The sequence below is a fragment of the Molothrus aeneus genome, chromosome 6 (genome assembly GCF_037042795.1).
Source record: "Molothrus aeneus isolate 106 chromosome 6, BPBGC_Maene_1.0, whole genome shotgun sequence".
In the NCBI taxonomy this organism is placed as follows: domain Eukaryota; kingdom Metazoa; phylum Chordata; class Aves; order Passeriformes; family Icteridae; genus Molothrus; species Molothrus aeneus.
In genome coordinates, this window is record NC_089651.1 from 2197650 (window position 1) to 2216302 (window position 18653).

At 40.1% G+C, this 18653-nt stretch overlaps 1 protein-coding gene across 2 annotated transcripts in view; it reads left to right on the plus strand.

The window, feature by feature from the left end:
- Positions 1-18653, plus strand: part of NAV2 (neuron navigator 2) — a 213386-nt gene that overhangs the window by 72471 nt on the left and 122262 nt on the right. The window contains exons 4-7 of one of the 2 annotated variants that reach the window (XM_066552951.1): positions 2675-2747; positions 7695-7926; positions 9479-9547; positions 12447-12604. In XM_066552951.1, the coding sequence (XP_066409048.1) occupies positions 2675-2747; positions 7695-7926; positions 9479-9547; positions 12447-12604 (532 nt within the window). The remainder of the gene's footprint in view (positions 1-2674; positions 2748-7694; positions 7927-9478; positions 9548-12446; positions 12605-18653) is intronic. The other variant, XM_066552952.1, reaches the window with a different exon arrangement.

Sequence of the window (18653 nt, forward strand, 5' to 3'; positions counted from 1 at the left end):
TGTAATGTTGTTAATACCACAGATACTGTGTAAATCTTAGACAGTCATTAAATATTTCACTTTTTTAGATATTTTTATTTATATCTTTTGGTTTTATTCTTTTAGTGAATTTCTCACATGTGCAGTGCTGTACATCCCCACAGGGTCTTATCCTAGTTCTTTATTTTCTGAATGTAAAGCGTGTACCTTTGCACATCCCTGTTACTCCCACTTTGTTTTGTCATGCCTGATGAAATTAGGGTGTTTTCGATACCAGTAGAGCACCAAGAGCCCTTGTTTGTCCCAGTTTTTAGCCAGGAATTACCACTGGTGTGGCAAGGCAGTCCATCTGACCTTTTGTGTGGCAGTGAGGTTCCAGGTTGCTCAACCTATGGTTCAGATACAGACCTGTGATGGAGAGCCATCCATCAGTCTGAGGATGGGAGTGATTTACCTTAATTCAGTGGCTACAATGCTCAGGAAAACTGGGGGGTTTTGCCACAGGAGAAATGGAATTATTTTAAAGGGACTCCCTGAATCTAAAGAGGATGAGATTAGGACCTCACCAAAGATTGTTATATAGCACCAAGAATGAGGATATGGATGAGGAACTCACTACCCAGATGTAAATCTTAATCTTGTGCTCACTCTGTCCTAAAAGAGAGTTTATGCAAAGGTGAGGGGCATGGGAAGAGAAGCAAGCAGAGCAGGACTGAGAGAGCTACTGCAGCTCTGGAGTGAGGGTGAGATATTGCTTGTCTTTAGTCACTTACCTGCTTATTTGGAGAGGAGGCATCTACCCACAGCTGTGGAAGTCTGGAAATGTTCTTGGAATGATTCAGCTTGTTAAGTGCAGGTAGTAGGAATGGATTGATCCTTTTATGTGGTGTTTATTCTTGAAAAGGTGAACTTTGGTTTTCCAGGCAAATCCCCAGTCACCTCAATAAAAGAGCTGTGTTGGAAACTTGAAAGGCTTGTTGAGTACTGAAGAAGGAAATGTGTCAATTGACTGTTGGATCATGTTGAACTGTGGATAAATGAACCTTTGAACTGCACCCTGCTCCAAGCCTTAAGGTCTGAGCAGTACAGGAAATGTATTCTTTGGTCCCTCTCTGGGTTTTGGAGTGTATCATTTACTCAAAGTATATAGTATACTTTGTGTACTTTATATTATATCTCAAAGTATAATGAGGTTGATAAAAGTGTTTCTAATTGTTGAAATCACAGTTCAGCAATGCCAATAACTTAACCTCCACCCCTGATAGAAGAAAATGTTTTTATTGTTATAGTTATAGACAATAAATTAATATGCCCTGAGAGAAGTCCATGTGGAAGGTTTCCTGGCAGCTTCCCTGGTACTTTTTTTATTACTTTGGGAAGGACAGGGAGCTCAGGTCAGGTGCTGGGAGCTCAAGTTCTAAACTGCTGCCTTAGCCCTCAGTTGTGTATTTTTTTTGAGGGCAGGCAGGAGCTGCCAGGGCAGCTGGATTTTTCATGTTTCCTTTTGATGTCTCCACGCTTCACAGAATAAAGGTACTTATGTGAGACCAAGTGTGGGGCTTGGTGTCTGTCTCCTTCCTTATCCATATGGTGGATGCAGTGTTTGGTTGCAATGTTTCAGGAATTAATAAATTAATGTTTGAGAGATGTTCAAACACAAAGACTTTATTTTATCACTTGCTGATTACCATGGTTAAATAAAAGAGTTGCTCAACAGTATAATCCAAGAGTTTTTTGTGTAACCACACACAAAACATGGTATTTCCTCAAATGTTCCTTGCAGCCCCTCGAGGTGTCCAAGCTCAGGCTTTTGCATGGAAGTGCTTTGGGCTGGGGTGGGGGCTGGCGTCTCCCTGCATCTTCTGGTTATGACAGCAGAGCTTCAGTGGGAGCTTGGTGGGAAATCTGGTGTGAGGCTACTCCAAGATTCTTACTGTAATGTTGAGATAGAGTGGAAAACATTCCTGACTCTTTCAGCCCCTCTGGAGTTCACTTTCTTAGGTAGGTTTGAGTCCAGTCTGTGTATAGCAACAGGGTTGTGTAGAGCACCTTTCAGGCAGATCTGTTGTGCACAAGTCCCTCGCTGGTGAAAGCTGATTTTATGCCATGAAGGCTGTTCCCATTGTCCCACCTGTGAGGTGCCCCTCAGCGAGTGCCCAGCGCGGCCTGGCGTTCCTGCCTCGCGGGGCATGCCGCGGGGAACGCGCTCCGCATTCCGGCCGGGGTTTCCAGTTACAGCTCTTGTGTTCAGCTCCTGCTGTGGCTGGAAACTTCTGCCAGCTGTCAGCCTCAGAGCAAGTGGCAATCTGCCTTCTCAAACAAATGGCCTCCATGTTTATTTTCGGTTTCATGTTTTCTTGCACTTGTTGTCGGTTACGAATCCTGGCACGGAGCATCCTTGACCCTCTAGTAAGAAACTGGGGCTGGAGCTAACCTGCCTCATGCAGATGCAAAGAACAGGAAGCCCTGACCCGTGGAACAATCAGTTTATAATCAATGCACTAATCCATTTAGGACCTCAGTAACTGAGAGGGTTTCATGCTATGGTTTCCACATCACGAGCAAAGGGACTTTTTATGGGATGCAAAGACTGAGCGCACTCAAGGGTGGTGGTAGATGGAAGTAAACAATTATTACAATGTATCTTCTTTTTGTGTCTCCTTTTTTTCTGTTTGTTTTGTTTGTTCTTGAACAGATTGAAAACATAGATGCATGCCTGAGTTTCTTGGCTGCTAAGGGGATTAACATCCAGGGGCTGTCAGCAGAAGGTGAGTCCATTGGTTGGTTAAGATTTCATGTTAAATGAGGAACCTGAATTGCTACCTGTGATTGCAACTAGAACATGGAGTGTAATCGAAGATTAATAAGGTCAATTTAAACTTCTGACAATCTTTATTTCTTTTTTCCCCATCTCAGTGTGAAAGGTAGATAAAATATGTATCTAATTTCTACACAGCTGACTTGTTAAAGTAATCATTGAGACCAAATTAGAGTTCAGTCACTTCTTTACTACTTTCTGTTGAAAACCAGAAATTTCTTATCTCAGTTCTATAATTTGCACATTGATCAGTGTATATTTTACAGATATAAGTGAACTGCTGTCAGTTGTTTGCCCTTTCAGAGAAAAATTATTTCCTTATTCTTCAATTATTCTCTTACCTGAACAACCATCCTACTTCCTGTTTCCAGGTGCACAAAACAGTCAAATCCAAATGTTTTGAGTCAAAACAAAACAAGACATTTTGACCTCCAATTAATCACTCTGCTTTTGAAGAGCATCAGAATTTTCTGAAACCAAACTAGGTTAACTCTGTTCCTTTATGCCAGGATGTGTGGTACCTGTTGGCTCAGAAGCTGTTTAGCTATTATCTTATTAGGAGATCAAACAGCTTTCTGTCGTCCTCATCACCAGCTTTCACTTGTACTTTCATTTAAATATGCTGGAAAAGCAGTTGGGTTCAGTAGCTGAATATATGATATGACATCTCCTTCAGTGCTTTGCAGAACACATAATTGAATGTGTGGCATCAGGTGAGACTTCAAAGTTACATTTGATGACTGAGTCTCTTCACAAACTTAGTTTGGAGGAGGAGGCTGCGGCAAAATAGCAGATATTTAGTGCTCTAACCTGAGTGCATCACAGCTAGCAGAAGAGGAGGCTGAATGTTAGGTGTATTCTTAGGCTGGATTAGAACAGCAATAACAAAAATTTTCCTCCAAAGAGAAGCTTTACTGTGGTCCACCTGAGTGCTGCCAGCATTGCATGCCTCAGTTGCTTGGTTATAATCAGAAGGATTCTCATGTCAAGAAAAGAAAGCATGAGCTAAAACTTCAAACAGCAGAGAATTCGTTTGCCAGGAAATGAGGAAAAAAGAAAATGCGGCTGAGTCAGTTGTAAAGGCCAATTTTGACCTTAGCATGGAAATATTGTAAAAATACATTCACATCATTTACCTGTCTCACTAGAAGGTAAAATCCAAGTGGAATGGCAGGTCAGTGATGAGAGAAATGCCTGGGTGTACAGAGCTGGCAGCGCGGTGCTGCTCACACTGGGCAAGGGACAGCATGATTAATGCTCATGGCTCTCCTGCCAAGGCACAAGTCAGGCCCAGCAGGACACATGTTATCCCATGGCTTCCCTGATTCGGGATTTCTGCCTTTCTTTGACACCATCTAGGAATTAGTGTATTAAATCACATGGAAGCTAAGAAGGGACCTGTAATGTTTGCTGCCAGCATATAAATGAGAGCATTTACTGGCTCCACCACTAACATTGAAGGAAGAAAGAGAAGGGGAGGGAATGAATATATTTTTATAAAATAAGGTAAAAGACTTGAATGCAACAGTAAAGTGAATTTCTCTCTCTAGTTGTTCCTCTAGTTGAGGAACACAGAACTATTTAAAGTGAAGAATGTTGTTACCAGACAAGCCAGTGTTTCTGTATGAGTTGCCAAGACCTGCTAGGTCAACTGCAAATAACTTTATTTACTTCACTGGCAGATCCTCATCTAGGAGGAAGGAAAAGGTTGTGATTGCTTCCAAAAGGGAATAATCACTGAAGTCCCCTGGGTTTGTTAAGAGCACGTATTTTTCAACAGTGCAGCTTCAGTGTGGACAGAAGTTAATGACTCAAAACTGGAATTTGGATGAATCCTAAATGTTGAAATAATTTGGGACTGCACATGTATATCCTTCCAGTGTTGAAAAATCCTGCTTTGATATGTGTGTGCCACTGACACAGAGTCTGTTTTGATGGATTTATGCAGTGGAGATGCTGAGGATCTGCAATCACTGATGATGGCCATGCTGTGCTAGAGGCCCCTTTCCCCAGAAACATGAAGGCAAAAAGGCATCCCCTTATCAAAGATTTTTTAAAATCTAAAATCTCCATTTCTAGTTACTGAAGAAAACTATTGAGAGCTGGAGATCTCTTTTCACTTCTTGCTGCACATTTTTATTGTCCATTCTTTGAACTGTCTTTCTATACCCCTGCCCTTAGACCTGTTTTAGACTCCTGGAATTGCAACTGCCCAGAGAAGCTTGCTCTCCTTCACACAATATCTTCTTGCTCTCAAGATATTGAAGATATTGGAGGACATAAATGCGCATTAGAAACCCAAACTGATATCACACATAAGCAGCTGCACATCCTTTGGATAACAGATGAGCTGGATAATGATCAGCTGAACACAACCTGGAGCAGTGATGTAGGGGAAACAAGCACCAGCAGGGATATGCCAGGATGGAAATCTCTGAAGAATGGATTTGGGGGTTTCCTATGAAAACCAAATTCCAGTTTCAAATGTCTGGAGTGTTTGTTTCCAGTATCCAGGACAGTAATTTTTGGCTCCATATTTAGAATGGCTGGGTGACATCCTTGTCCTTATCTAAGTCAATATGATACTGGAGCTGACCATGGGCTGGAGAGGACTTGAAGCAGGAAGCATTTGAGACTGCTGATGTGCAGAGTGCAATGAGGCTGAAGTAGTCTTTGAAATATTCCTTTTGTACAAAATGCAAGGTAGAACTGCCAGAATTACCTCAGTTTTTAAGATAAAAGAAACAGAGGTACCGCTGAAAGTCTGATTTAAAATGTGGTTTTTTTTTTCAAATCCAGAGGGGAAGAGACTGCTTTAACTCATGAAAAGTGTTCTTTTGATTATTTAGTCAAAAGCAGGTTGCCCTTCTGATAAATGCAGCAGAAAATGGGCAGCAACACATTGTAGGTGGGTTATTGTTATAATTGCCTTTCACTTCACATAGAAATCAGTTTCCAGTTGCATATAGCTTTGCTAAATTTAAACAAGCAGGTCCATGGTAATTTCTTTTATATCTGACCTGTATTTGTGCAGTTAAGCTTCCCAGTGCCTCTGGATCTGTTTAGTTATGCTTCGACCTGTGATTGGATGCTACCTTCCTTACAGCTCCCATGAGTAATTTGAGTTCCTTGCTGGAGATAAGGAAATCCTTTTTACTGTGTTCTGCTGTATTTTGTGTCTGTTTTACTTCCATCCCTGTCCTCCTAAGCTAAACAGAGATTATTGAAGTGGACCTGCATATTAGAGAAGGAACCTGCCTGGTGCAGTGAGAGGAGGCTGGGTTTGTGCATGGCACTGCATGGGAGCAGGAGTGGGCAGGGAAAAGGGGGAACAGGCAGGATTAATTGGGACCCCACTGTTCAGGAAGAGACTAAAATTAGCCAAGAAAACAAAGGAAGACTGAAAATGGCTGCTGGAGGGCCCTGGGAATGATAATCTTTTAAACAAGGGATTGGGGGGTCAGTGGTGGGAGACAGTACTGATGGAGGGACCAGGCTACAGGGAAGAAAAAATGGCTGGGGAAACTGAGTCAAGGAGTATGAGAGGAAAGGAATATCCTGGGTCAGGGCCACTTAGAGAAGGGCTAATGTTCTCTGAAGATGTGGGCATGGGTTGAGACAAATTTCAGAAAGAAAGTAAATTATATTAGTGTCTGGGAAGGGAAAGTAGACTGAGGTGCAGGTAGACAAGGGGACCAAAGCTGGAAGCTGGTACAGAATGGGTAAAGAACAGTTTTAAACCTTGAGCCTCAGATCTGCTGGGTAAAGTGCTTAGGATTAGGAGCAGAAGCTTGTTTATACAGCAAAGATGAGCAAAGTGAGCAGAAATGTGGCTGGGAGAGGGAGTAAAGGATGGAGTGGGGCCCATCACAAACTCAGAGCAACCTTTCAGCCGGAACTGGAAACACATGAAAATTCTGCTTCTTGCCTTTGTGCTTGGCCACTGTCTTAACACATGTCCTTTTCTTCTTACTTTCTCACAGGGCAACAGTCAGATTTGGTTCAAGTGATCTGTACAACACAGGCAGAAGTTCAGCTGTTTGATTTTTTAATTCACTTTTTTAATTTAGGAAATTAAACACGATAAATAATTAAGTCACAGCACGTTAAGGTTGTCTGCAAGGAAGAATTTGCCCTCTGGAGTATTAGTTACGATACAGTGGTTAAGTGCATGGTCTGATACACCTCTTCATCTTTGTATTTCTGTTTGCTTTTATATTTTTGCCTTTGATATTGCATAGAAGAGCAGGATGACATTCAGGAATTGAAAAATTTATACCTTGACTGTCAAGCTGTCTTTAGGTACCTTGGGTGCCCATCCCTTATCAGCTTGTGATGGTACCAAAGCTGGTAATTATGTTTGAATACAGCTGTGTCACCCAATAACCATATTTTCTAGTGCAAAACTTGCATCAAATTTTCTTAGTGGAAACGATTATTTTGATATTCCAGAAATATCAAAATACTGAGATGTGACGCCAATGTGAGAACGCAGTAGTTTCCTCCTTGTGCAAGTTTAGGACTGAGAAATCATTTACAGCATGCTGTCCTTAATACAATTGTTGTTGTGGGGGCTCTGTTTTGGGTTCTGTTAGCTTAAAGGAAAGATTTAAAAGGGCTTGCTTTTTAAGCACACTGGCATTCATTAACACAGTGGAAATGTGAGATATTGCTCAGTCACCGCAGGGAAGAGATTAGTTATTTATTTGTCCTTGGTGCTCACTGGCAATCAACTGTAATGCCAATTAGATGTGCAGAAAGAAACTTCTCCTAAAGGATATCCCAGAGGAGCTCAGTTCAGACAGTATTCTGGGGATGCAGAGGCTGACCCACTGCACTGTCGGAGAGAAAACCCCCACTGATGGCTGACGAGTGACTTCTCCACTTTGCCTTACAGAAATCAGGAATGGGAATCTAAAGGCCATCCTGGGCCTGTTCTTCAGCCTGTCTCGGTACAAGCAGCAGCAGCAGCAGCCCCAGCACCATCCATCCCAGCAAGCAGGGCCTCCATCCCAGTGCCAGGTGGGGCTGCCTCAGCAGCAGGTGCCAGCTCCGCTCCACACTCCGTGCCAACAGCCCCCACAAGCTGTGCAGCAGCAGTTAAAAGCACAACCAGAAATGCAGTCCAGGTGGGGAAATCTCCTTCAAGTTGGTTTTTTTTTTCATTATTTATCTCTTTTTTTTTTTTTTTTTCCTTCTTATTGCAGGTCTTAAAAAGCCAAAGAAACTCCTTTCTTTAGTTCTGCTCTAGATTAAAGTGTGTTGGGAATGGAATGCTGGGTAGCAATTGACTTCAAGCCTTTGGAAATTAAAACACGTGTGTTTAAATATATTCTCAGTACTGGAAATGTGCAGCCCAATGGGTGTGACATCCCTGCTGGACCAAGTAACCACAGGATTGTAAAAGGATGTTTTTCTCACTATTCCTTTTGCTTCTTTCTACTCACAAAGCATGCACATTGTTTCCCTTAGAAAACATACATTTAAGGCATATGAAAACCAACTTCATTTCTCAGATTGCAAGAGTTTCAGTCCTCACTAAGAAATGGAAGGGTTACCTTCCACTGTGGGGAAGGGTTACTCTGACACTGCTAAAAGAAATAGAGCTCATAACAGCTCTATTGGCAATCAAAATCAAATCTAGACTTTTTTGGTCAAAAATAATATGCTGCTGGCTTTACATGAAAAATAACTTCCATCATTGGTGTTTGTGGCACTCCTAGATCAGAGTACAGATGAATAGAAAAGGGTTTTGTTCCTTGAATGTCTTTATTACTAGGAGTGCTCTGGCCAGCTTGGAATAAAAGCAGTCTTCTGAGGCAGTACCACAGTAAATGCATGTGCAGCCTTCTACTGGTCTGACCCTTGCACTGCTAAAACAGGGAGGGTTTAGTGGGGATAAGAGAGAGAATTAAAAGCAGAAATCATATTTGCACAATTACTAAAGAATGAAGGCTTCTTGTTCTTACAAATCTCACATTGAGGCTTGCTTGTGTTAACACACCTTGAGGTGAATGCTGGCTGAACTGCTGCCCTATGAGGGATATAAACAGTTTCACTGAAGCCTTCCAAGTGGGATCACCCAGAGGTTATTTGGGTTTGGCTTTTGTGTCTTTTTTCACAAATTATGCTCATTTGGGTGTAAACAATAGTTTTGTATAGTTGAAAAACATAGTGTTCCTACAGCATGTATGAACAGGAAATAATTGCTGTAAAATAAAGATGTGTTTCAAGAGATTTCTGCAAGTTTTCTGTCAAACATGCAGAGATGCTGAACACTGTTTTGCTGTTTTCAGTCCATTGTGTAGATTGGGCTGGGTTTCAAATACTTGATAAACATGTATATCCTGAAGATCTTCAATGTCATTTTTGAAGATCAACAAAGTCAAATTGCTCAGATTCTAAAGAAAATATATATAATAAAGGAGGGAGAAGGAAAAGAGGAATAGAGTTGGGGGTTGCATGCAGATTTGCATGTTCATTACTCTGTAAAAATTAATTTCAGACTGTAGTGGTTTTGACCTGAAGTCATACTCGGGCAAGAAGCTTTATATTCTTGTGAAATTCATAAAAAACCCATATTTTCCCTAAAACCAGTTACTAAGTTCAGTGGCTTTAAAGAAAAAAACCAAAAAGTTTCTTTGTTCAATGTTCTCTTCCGCTTTTTCTTTCCTGTCACAGTGCATCTCCCAGGGACTCATCTCAAAGCAAAATCATCCGATTCACTCTTGGTCAGAAAAGGTCTTCTAGGTTAGCATTTCTTCATCTTCTGCAAAGCATGAATAATCCTTTTGCAATATTTCTGGGTGCATGTTTAGGGTTCCTGTGAAACACAGTTTGTAACTAGGCCTTTACAAACGGCTGAAATGGGAAAGTTTTAGTTTTTTGGGTTTTTTTTTTAATTTTTGGGGTTTTTTTTGAGGTGTGGAATGCATTTTGGCCCTGAAGGAAATAATTTGATATTTTTTTTTTTTGTTCTTAGGAGCTTTTGCTTTTGAGAACAAAACATGGTTCTGGGAGTTCTTGCCCCACTGTGTCAATTATATTTTGACCTGCATTATTGAAATCATAGAATCACAGACTGTTTTGGATTGGAAATGACCTTGAAGATCTCCTCCTGGTGAGGAGAGTGTCACCTGCATGCTGTGAGCCTCAGCAGCACTGTGTGGCTCTTGCTGATCAGAGTCCCTGCTGTCCCCAGTGCTCTCACACCCAGCGCCTGTGACCTCCCTGGAAGGGAATCAGGGGCACTTCAGTCCCTTTTCTCCCCGGATCCCAGCATGATTTGCATGCCAGTTCATCTGTCCATCTCATCTCAGTGATCCTAAGGGTTGCTGTGGTTATTAATCTGGGTAATAATCTTGTTAGTTTACTATTATATGTAAATGTTTGACTAGAATATAGTTTTACATTGGTAAATTATACCATATCATTTTTGCTAAGCTTCTGAGCTATAGCTTATGATCTTTATTCAGTTTGTATAGATTGTTTTTTCTGCTGTATAATTTAGATTTATTTCCCACATCTTATTTCTTATATGCTTTCAGTGAATCTCTGCAGAATAATCCCTGTTAAAAAGTTTCACATTTCCTTTTCATGTTCTCCCTTGATCTTAATTATGGCTTGACAGCTCATATTTGCTTAACAGAGGTGCTGAAGAGTAGTAAAAGAGTTTGTTCTCCAAGCTCAGTACCTTCTCTCAGAAGTGTCTCCCTGAACCTGATTTTTTCCTTAGATTTCACAGACACTGCAGTGAAGTATCCTGACCTAATACCAAAAGCAGGGGCTTAAAAGCAGTTAGTTAAACTACAGTGGGGGGGGGAAGGTCTAAGAGAAAGGATATCTTCAAGAGTGCTTTTGGCACCTAGGTTTTTTATTCCCTGTGTGTTTTTATTGGCAGTGACAATACTGCCTCAGATGGAAATCTTGTCACTTCTTAAGTGGTCACATGGTTTGAGGAGCTTTGTTTACTTTAAAATGTGACAGCTTGCAAAACCTGTGTGGATATGTGTAGGGAGCCTTTTCTCATCCATCCCTAGAGGAAGATTGTCCCTTCCCTGCTGCTGGAAAGCTCCCCTCCCATACTGGGGCCCTTGAAGCCATCCTGGGGTGGGTGCCCCATACTCAGTGTTTCAAAACTGGGTGGCAGCTTTGGGCTGAGGTACCTTGTAGAAAACCTAGCTAGTTTTCTGTCAAACAAAATGAACTTTTCATGAACTTCCTTGTCTTGGTGACTTTCTCAAAAAGTTTTATTTGTCACTGGTTGCCCTCAGCTTCTTCCCCTGTGGTCTCCTCTGCAGTGGATGAAGCCCCTTTGGGGTTTTCTCATGGACCCTTTGCTGCAATGATGAGTATGGACAACTTTTTAGCACCCCCCAGTGCTGGAAAAAGCTGGATAATTTGAGAAACTGGTCTAAAAGTCAACCTCAGAACCATGATGTGCTGTGCTGAATCTGTGGTGCTTTGAGCTTGTAAATTAATTTTTGGGTTTGTATTTGAATGATGCCCTCATGTCTTAGACTCTTTTGAGCTTTGAAAGCATGTGCATGCAACTGCTGACATTTTGGCTTTTTCTCCGTGTTTCTTTTCATATTTTCTATTTCTTCACTGATCCTGGATAAATCAGTTTATTTAGGAAGCCCTGCCAGGTTCCTTCCTGGCTTCTCTTCCTTCTTTTAGAGGCACAATGGTGATTTGGCCAGTTGCATCCCCACTTTCTCTGACAACTGGGAGTTCTTCCTTTTGCTTTATTATTGGCACAAGTTATTTGAATAGATTTTTGTATTTTACATGAAGAAGCTTTAAAAAGATTCTGTGTGTGAATGTTGGCTTTGAAGTGTTCTGAGATGTGATGCCAGTGGCTTTCCTGATTCTATCAGGCTTTTTAAAGAAGTCTTCCCCCTTCCTTTTTGCCTGAAAAGCATAAAAGTTTGTTGACTTACTCCAGAATAACTACATTTTTTTTCCCTAGTTAATCAGCTTAATCTGGTAAGTACAGGCTATGGTAAGAAAATGCTGGAAGAGGCAGATGCCCAGTTTAAACCAGAGGCTAATACCAGCTCACTGATAATGTGGTTACATTAGGAGAGGGTACTGAAGCTTTGTGTGATTTATATGGGCTCAAATAATTAAATCAGGTTAAAGTCTTGCTGGGCTTGGCTGCTGAGCTTTGTAGTTGTCAGGGCAGAGATGTGATGTGCTTCTCTAGAAGGAAAAAGGCTGCCAAGTTCCATCTCATTGTTTTTTCTGAAATAAGGGTAGCCTTTATGTGGCCAGCATGTGATGAAGTGTCCAGCAGTCTGGTTTAAGAACAGTAATGTCTCACTTAGTCTTAACCTTTTGCCAGTGGTATTGCTCCCCTGAATTTACCTGCAACTATTTCTCATTCAGCAGACTTATGGCAGGTGACTGTTAATCTTGTCTCAGGGCTTTTTTTCTGGTGTAAAACACTTCAGACTGCAGCTTGTTTGACATACAGTTTTCATCTAAGATGATCCTTTGACTTGTTCTTGCGGAAGTAGAAACACCCTTATGAGCCTACACTTGTGCTGTTGATACTTTCATTTTCAGCTTATGCATGGTGTCCCATAGTTTCTTGCCCAGAGCGCTTTTTACCTGTGTTTCAACCTGCTGTAAATTCTTCCACCAGACTTCCAGGTCCCACCATGAGGGTGTCCGCTGCGGGCAGCGAGGCCAAAGCTCGTGGTTCCATCAGTGCCAACAACCGACGCAGCCAGAGCTTTAACAACTATGACAAATCCAAGCCTGGCCTTCTCCCTCCAACCCCAACAAGCGGCAGTGACAAAGGTAAGCAATTAACAATTTGGATTTTTCTTAATGATGGCTTCAACTCGGAGGGAATTGGATTTAAGACTGTCTCGAAGTTGTGTGTTGTAAATATGACATCTATAATCCAAAAGCCAGCTGTCTCTTCTTGAAAAAAGTATAGTCCTCCTTTAATATATCTGAAGTTGTGACTTGCTGGCCTGAAGGTACATCCAAAAAATAACTTTAAAATGTCCTGGCACTAGTGAACCGTGTTTTTTCATTTTGCTTCAAGCACAGATAAGGGAGAAGGAATTAATCATAAAACAAGGCATTTTGATGATTAGTTTGACAAGAATGAAAAATGACCGCTAAAGATTTCTGCAAAGTTTTTATATGATAAATAGTACAATTTGCTTTCATTTCCATTACTATTGTGGACTATCCTGTAAGAGACAAAATTACACAATTCCAATCTAATTTCAGGAATCATCTAGTGTTGTGTGTGAAGGCAGGAATATGTTATGTTTTATAAACGTTGCAGTGAAGTGATGTTCATCACTTCAGCACATCAGGAACACTCAGAGCCATGCTGTGTGTGAAGCAGAGCTTTTTTGAATGACATTTACTGACTTTGTGTCCATTCACTAATTCAGTGATCTGCCAGCATTCATTAGCCTCAGTTTGTAGCTCAGAGTGGGGCTGGGGGCTGTGGCTGGTGAGAACTGAGCACATCTCTCCAGCCTGGCACAGTCAGATTGTCAGCATGGGCTGGCAGCAAATCCCACATTCCCAAAGTCATTCTGCTGACAAAGAGGAGTCAGCTCTGGGCCTCAGCACAGGCTCCTTGCACTCACTTGACAGTGGCAGCCTTCAGGCTCAAGTCTCCTCGCTGGCCGTGCAGAGGTTCTGATAACTGTAATGAGCATTTTGCTCCAGGGAAAAGCATGGTCTGGGTCAGCTTCTCTGTAGTTCTCATGCTTGGTTCTTTCCAGGAAACTCTGCTCTTCCTTCTCTAGAAATTGTTATCCGAGGGCTGCGTGTCAGTAGGTTTTGGAATGTTACCCCAAAAAAGTTATGGTGGCAGCAGAGGACCCCCAGCATTCTCCAGGGACATTCTGAAGCACCCTGATCATGTTTTGTATAACAGAAAAATAAAATTCACCTCTGTCTAATATAATTATATTACAGATTAATATATTAGCACAATAAGCAAATAATTTAGCAATATTCTACCTTGGTAAATCAATGTGTACTTTTTTAGGATAGTACACTGTGTAAACAGTAATGGTTTAACTGTAACATCAGCATGTAACAGTTGTCTCTACATCTGAATTAGGTCTTGCTTTCAGTTCAAAGAACAAGCTAACAGGTTCTAGTGTGAGCAGTAGAAACCTTGTTTTCCTGTGTAATATCTTCCCAGCCTCTTTCTTTGTCCTTCTTGTGAATATTCTTCTGCTCATGTCCACTAAGCACTGGACTGGGGAGAGGTGAGTGGGATTTGTTTTGTCCTGCACATGGGTTGGTGATGATCCCTCGATGATCCCTGCTCCATATGGGATGTGTGAGGTTATGCTGCAGGCTGGAGAGGACTTCCATCTATTTTAGCTGTTTTCTCAGTTAACCAAGATTACTAAATAAGGAAGGTAAAGTACTGGTTTTGGTCTTCAGAAAAGAAAAAGAAAGAGAGAAATCGTTATGCATACAGAGAAATAACAATAATTTGTCAACTAACTTAAATATCAACTGCTTTTAGACAGTCAGTTCTGGGAACCCTCATTCCTCACTATAATTCATCTCCTGAGAAAGATAAACTGGTTGCTGAAGAAGCACATGAGATGAACTGCTTCCTACAAATATTACAAATGACTAAAGGAAGCAAGGCTGGCTCTTAGGCTGACAATCTACATAAGTTGCATTAACTACTCAGAATTTTGCTCTGGTCAAAATTTCCAGTCATAAATTATGGTCTTAAAAAAAAAAAAAAAGGCTTATGTAAAGTTGAACTTTTCTTAAAAGTATAATCATGACACAAAGTTGGCCTACATCCATGAGAAACAAAATCAATTGGTTGGACAAAATTTTGGCTTATTTTGAAGTTAATTGTAACGTTGCCAGGCAAAGTTTATTGTCAAAGTGCTTGGACAATTCAGGTTTTCTGACCCATATCCTGTGTTTTGCCTAAGAAAATGAGACTTACATGACTGTGCTGTGTGCCAGGCTTGGTAAGTTTTCATCTCTTTACCCAGTGCCTGCTCCGTTGTGTTTTTGAGGAAGGAAATGGCAGAAATAAAAATCAGCCTCTTTTGGCATGATTGGTCACTTTGTGATAGAAGGTGGCCTTCAGTGTTTGAATGTTTAAATCATTTCTTACAAAAAGTAGGTTGTAATTTTTAGCTTTTATTAATCTGTGGCCTTTCCCTCCAAATGCAAATTGTCTTGTTAGTCAATGGTCTGTGTCTTGTGGTGATGAAAATGCATTAATTGAAACAGAAAACATCAGAAAGGAAAAGGACAGCAAATGGAGCATGGAAGAACAGCCAACTACTGGGAAATAAATAACCTAGATTATTCACAAGATTCTGTAAATCAGTTACTGATGAGACCACTGATTTCCTAGAAAACTTGGGGAAAGGATTTGTGTAATTTCAAAAGTTATTGCACCACTGCAGAAAGAGATGAGGCTCTTGGATGGATGCACGTGTTTGACGTGAGGTGCACACGTGCTCTTAGCAAAGGAACATGTGAAGAGATGCAAATCTTCTCTTCCCCACAGCTGACCTTGTGTCCTCAGTATTTTTTTTTTCTCAGTCTCCACATGCTGTCTGACACCACTTTCAATATATAGAGAAGAGATAAGTGTCCTCTAGTATGGATCACTCAGACACCTGGTTCGGTCCTTCTTTGAGGTTAGAGCCTGATAGCTTTAACTTGCTTTTTGGAGTTAGAGCCTCAGTTTATGTGCAAAATTCCTCTTTTATAGGGAATTTACCTGAACTCGCAGGAATTTCAGGACCCTCATTCCTCACATCATAAAATGATAACGTGCTGTAGTATGGTTTTTTATTTATTGTCACAGTGATTAGCCATTTATAATTGCAGTTACATTCCAGAGAGGATATTTTTATATGTGTAATTGGTGTTGCAGGGTTTTTTTTAAAGAAAAATGCCATTAAAGTCTTAATTAGATTTTTGTTTTGTGGGGAATTGAGCAGTTAGGCTTGTGGGTTTTGGGATTTTTTATGTCCTCCTAATCCCTTCATACAACTGGAGCCAATTTTCTTCTGAATTGTCAGAATTACTTAGTCCGTGCTTACGTAGGAATAGCTTTGGTTTACTTCCTTGTCCTTTAATGTCCTTGAACAACACAGGTCTCCTATGGCATGGAAGGCATCAGACAATTCCCATGTCACTACTGAACTCATCTAAGTTATCAAAAACTTTTCTAATGAATGTAGAGAAGCAAATGAACATTGCATTTCTATGCCTGTGTGCAGTGAGTAGTTACTTTGAGGCTCCTCATTACCACATCTTTCTAGTTGTCTGACAGGATCACCAGATAAAATACAGCCAAAATTTGAATGGCAAATGGAATGCAAAAATCCATATGCAATTTAGCATACATGAATCTACTTTTTATCCATGGCAGTGAGGACCAGATATATCGAAACCTACAACTTCAGTAAAGACTGTGATACAGTAGGTTTTCTCCTGAGTTTATGTCAGTGTTTTGCTTGCACACAGTAGAGAGTCTCTTGAGACATGCTCTGAAAGCATCCTGCAGTTCTGCAAAATGGTGGGGATTTTTGACTAGCTCTGAACACCCTCATATACCCATTGTCTTCACTGTTCTTCAGGCATTCAGTTTGCATTTTGCAGTCTCAAAAGTCTGATGGTGTTGGTTGGGAATATTCTGCTTATTACTTGTGACATATCTATAAAATCAATGAAATTATGAAGCTGTAAGAGACATCAACTTAATAAGCCACCTTCACCATGTTGATGATGTGATACAGTACTGTGATAGGCTTACATGCTTTTTGAAAAATTTTTTTCTTCTACTTTGTTCCTAATATTTTATTTAAAATAATCCTACAGAGGGCAGTAGACACCTGTGGGAAAAATTACAGTATTCCTGTGGATTGAATGTTAAATAAAATCTCAGTAGAAAAAAAAACCGTATTACCAGACTTTTCCCATTTCTGCTTGAGATCAAAGGAAATGTTTATTACTCAGGTTTATAAAGAAGGTAGGTTGATGTCAGGTTTCTCTTAGATCAGAAAAAGGAAAAAAACCCAAGAATACATGCCTACAGATTCAGACAGTGAGGAGAAATAAATAACTGTTTAGCAGTGTCCATATGGGCAGGAGATAAGAAAAGTGTGTGTTCCTCTCATTTTATTTTATTTTATTTTATTTTATTTTATTTTATTTTATTTTATTTTATTTTATTTTATTTTATTTTATTTTATTTTATTTTATTTTATTTTATCTTATTTTATTTTATTTTATTTTATTTTATTTATTTTATTTCATCGTATTTAATTTCATTGTATTTAATTTCATTGTATTTTATTTTATTTCATTTCATTTCATTTCATTTCATTTTTTTATTTTTATTTCTTTCAAATTTTGGGTAAACCTTTTTAACTTGGAACACTGTATGTATTTAATAACTGTCTTGTAATATTTAAAGGGTAGTCACTATGTTCACAAGGATGTGTGATGACAGTTCAAGGGGCCCACATTCCTTTAGGGGAAATCAAAAGTCTGGAAATAGGAATAAAGAAGAATATGAGAAGAATAAAACATTGGAAAAGTTTGTCCAGAGAAGGGGTCAGATTTCACTTGCTTGGAAGTATTTAGGACTTGCCTTGACAGGGCCCTGGCTAACCTCATCTCAGGTTACCCAGGCTATCCCCATCTCCTGCTTTCAGGTGAAGCTTGGGAGAAATATCTCCAGAGGGTTCTTGTGACCTACACTGGTTACCACATTTTGATACCTATAAATATTATTTCCTTCTAAATTTTTTCTTAAGTGTAAACCACTGAAATAGGAAGAGTTACTAAGGCATTTTGAAGGACAGTTAAAGAATTTCTTTCCTCTTTTTAACTTCATGTTATGAAAATAGGACTGACTGCCATCAGTAAAATGTTAGCAAGGAAATGTCAGCCCCACTGCAGTGAGCAAACTGGTGTATGGTTACACATGCCACATATGTGCTAAAAATGTGTGTAGGCAGTTATATTTATCAGGTTCAGGAGGCCAGGGCACCAGGTTCAAGGGCACAGTCCAAGAGGCCATGGCAGATCTTGTCAGAGCTTCAGCAGGAAAGGCTCTTCAGAGTTAAATCAATATCTTCATGTCAACTAGGAAATCCATATTTTTCTCTAAATGCCCTCTTGTGAAAGAGTAGAAAATCCTAAATCTGGAAATGAGCCATTGGAATTTCTGCTCCTGATGATAAAAATGTTTCATATTCAATCCTGTACTGATGCACGACAATACCCTCCCAGGACTTGGTTCTGTGCGATACTGAGCTTGTCTTGAACTCAGCATTGCTTAAGGTCATTTAAAATGGCAGATTTGGATTATGTCAAACCCTCAGATTCAATTGAAAAGGCTACTTTAGCAACTGAGAGGAAAAACTCTCATCTTCATGTAAAGCAAGGCGAGAAATGTGTATAAGGAGATGAAAACTCAGAGTTCGTGTGGGTAATGTCTTGAAGGCTGAGATATTCAGTAGTATTCAAATGGGCTTTGAAACAGGGGGATGCTGATAAAACAGAAAGAGCTCTGCATAAATAGAGCTTTGGAAAATCTCTTTTGCTGGTTGGTATTTGAAGGGTTAATTTACGTTCTTTGTCTAAAAGAAAGGTTACAAGGTTCCCTTTCTACCTACAAGATACCTGCAGTGACATTTATAGCAATGACAATTCTTCCTTATCTCAACAGATAGTGTGTGGGTATCCATGTCTCAGGAATTTGGTATTAGTCCAATTAAGACCACAAATTGGATAGAAATTTTAAGAATGAGGGTGTTTAGCCATTGGAAGAGATTAAATCAGACATAATGAGTCAAAAATTAAT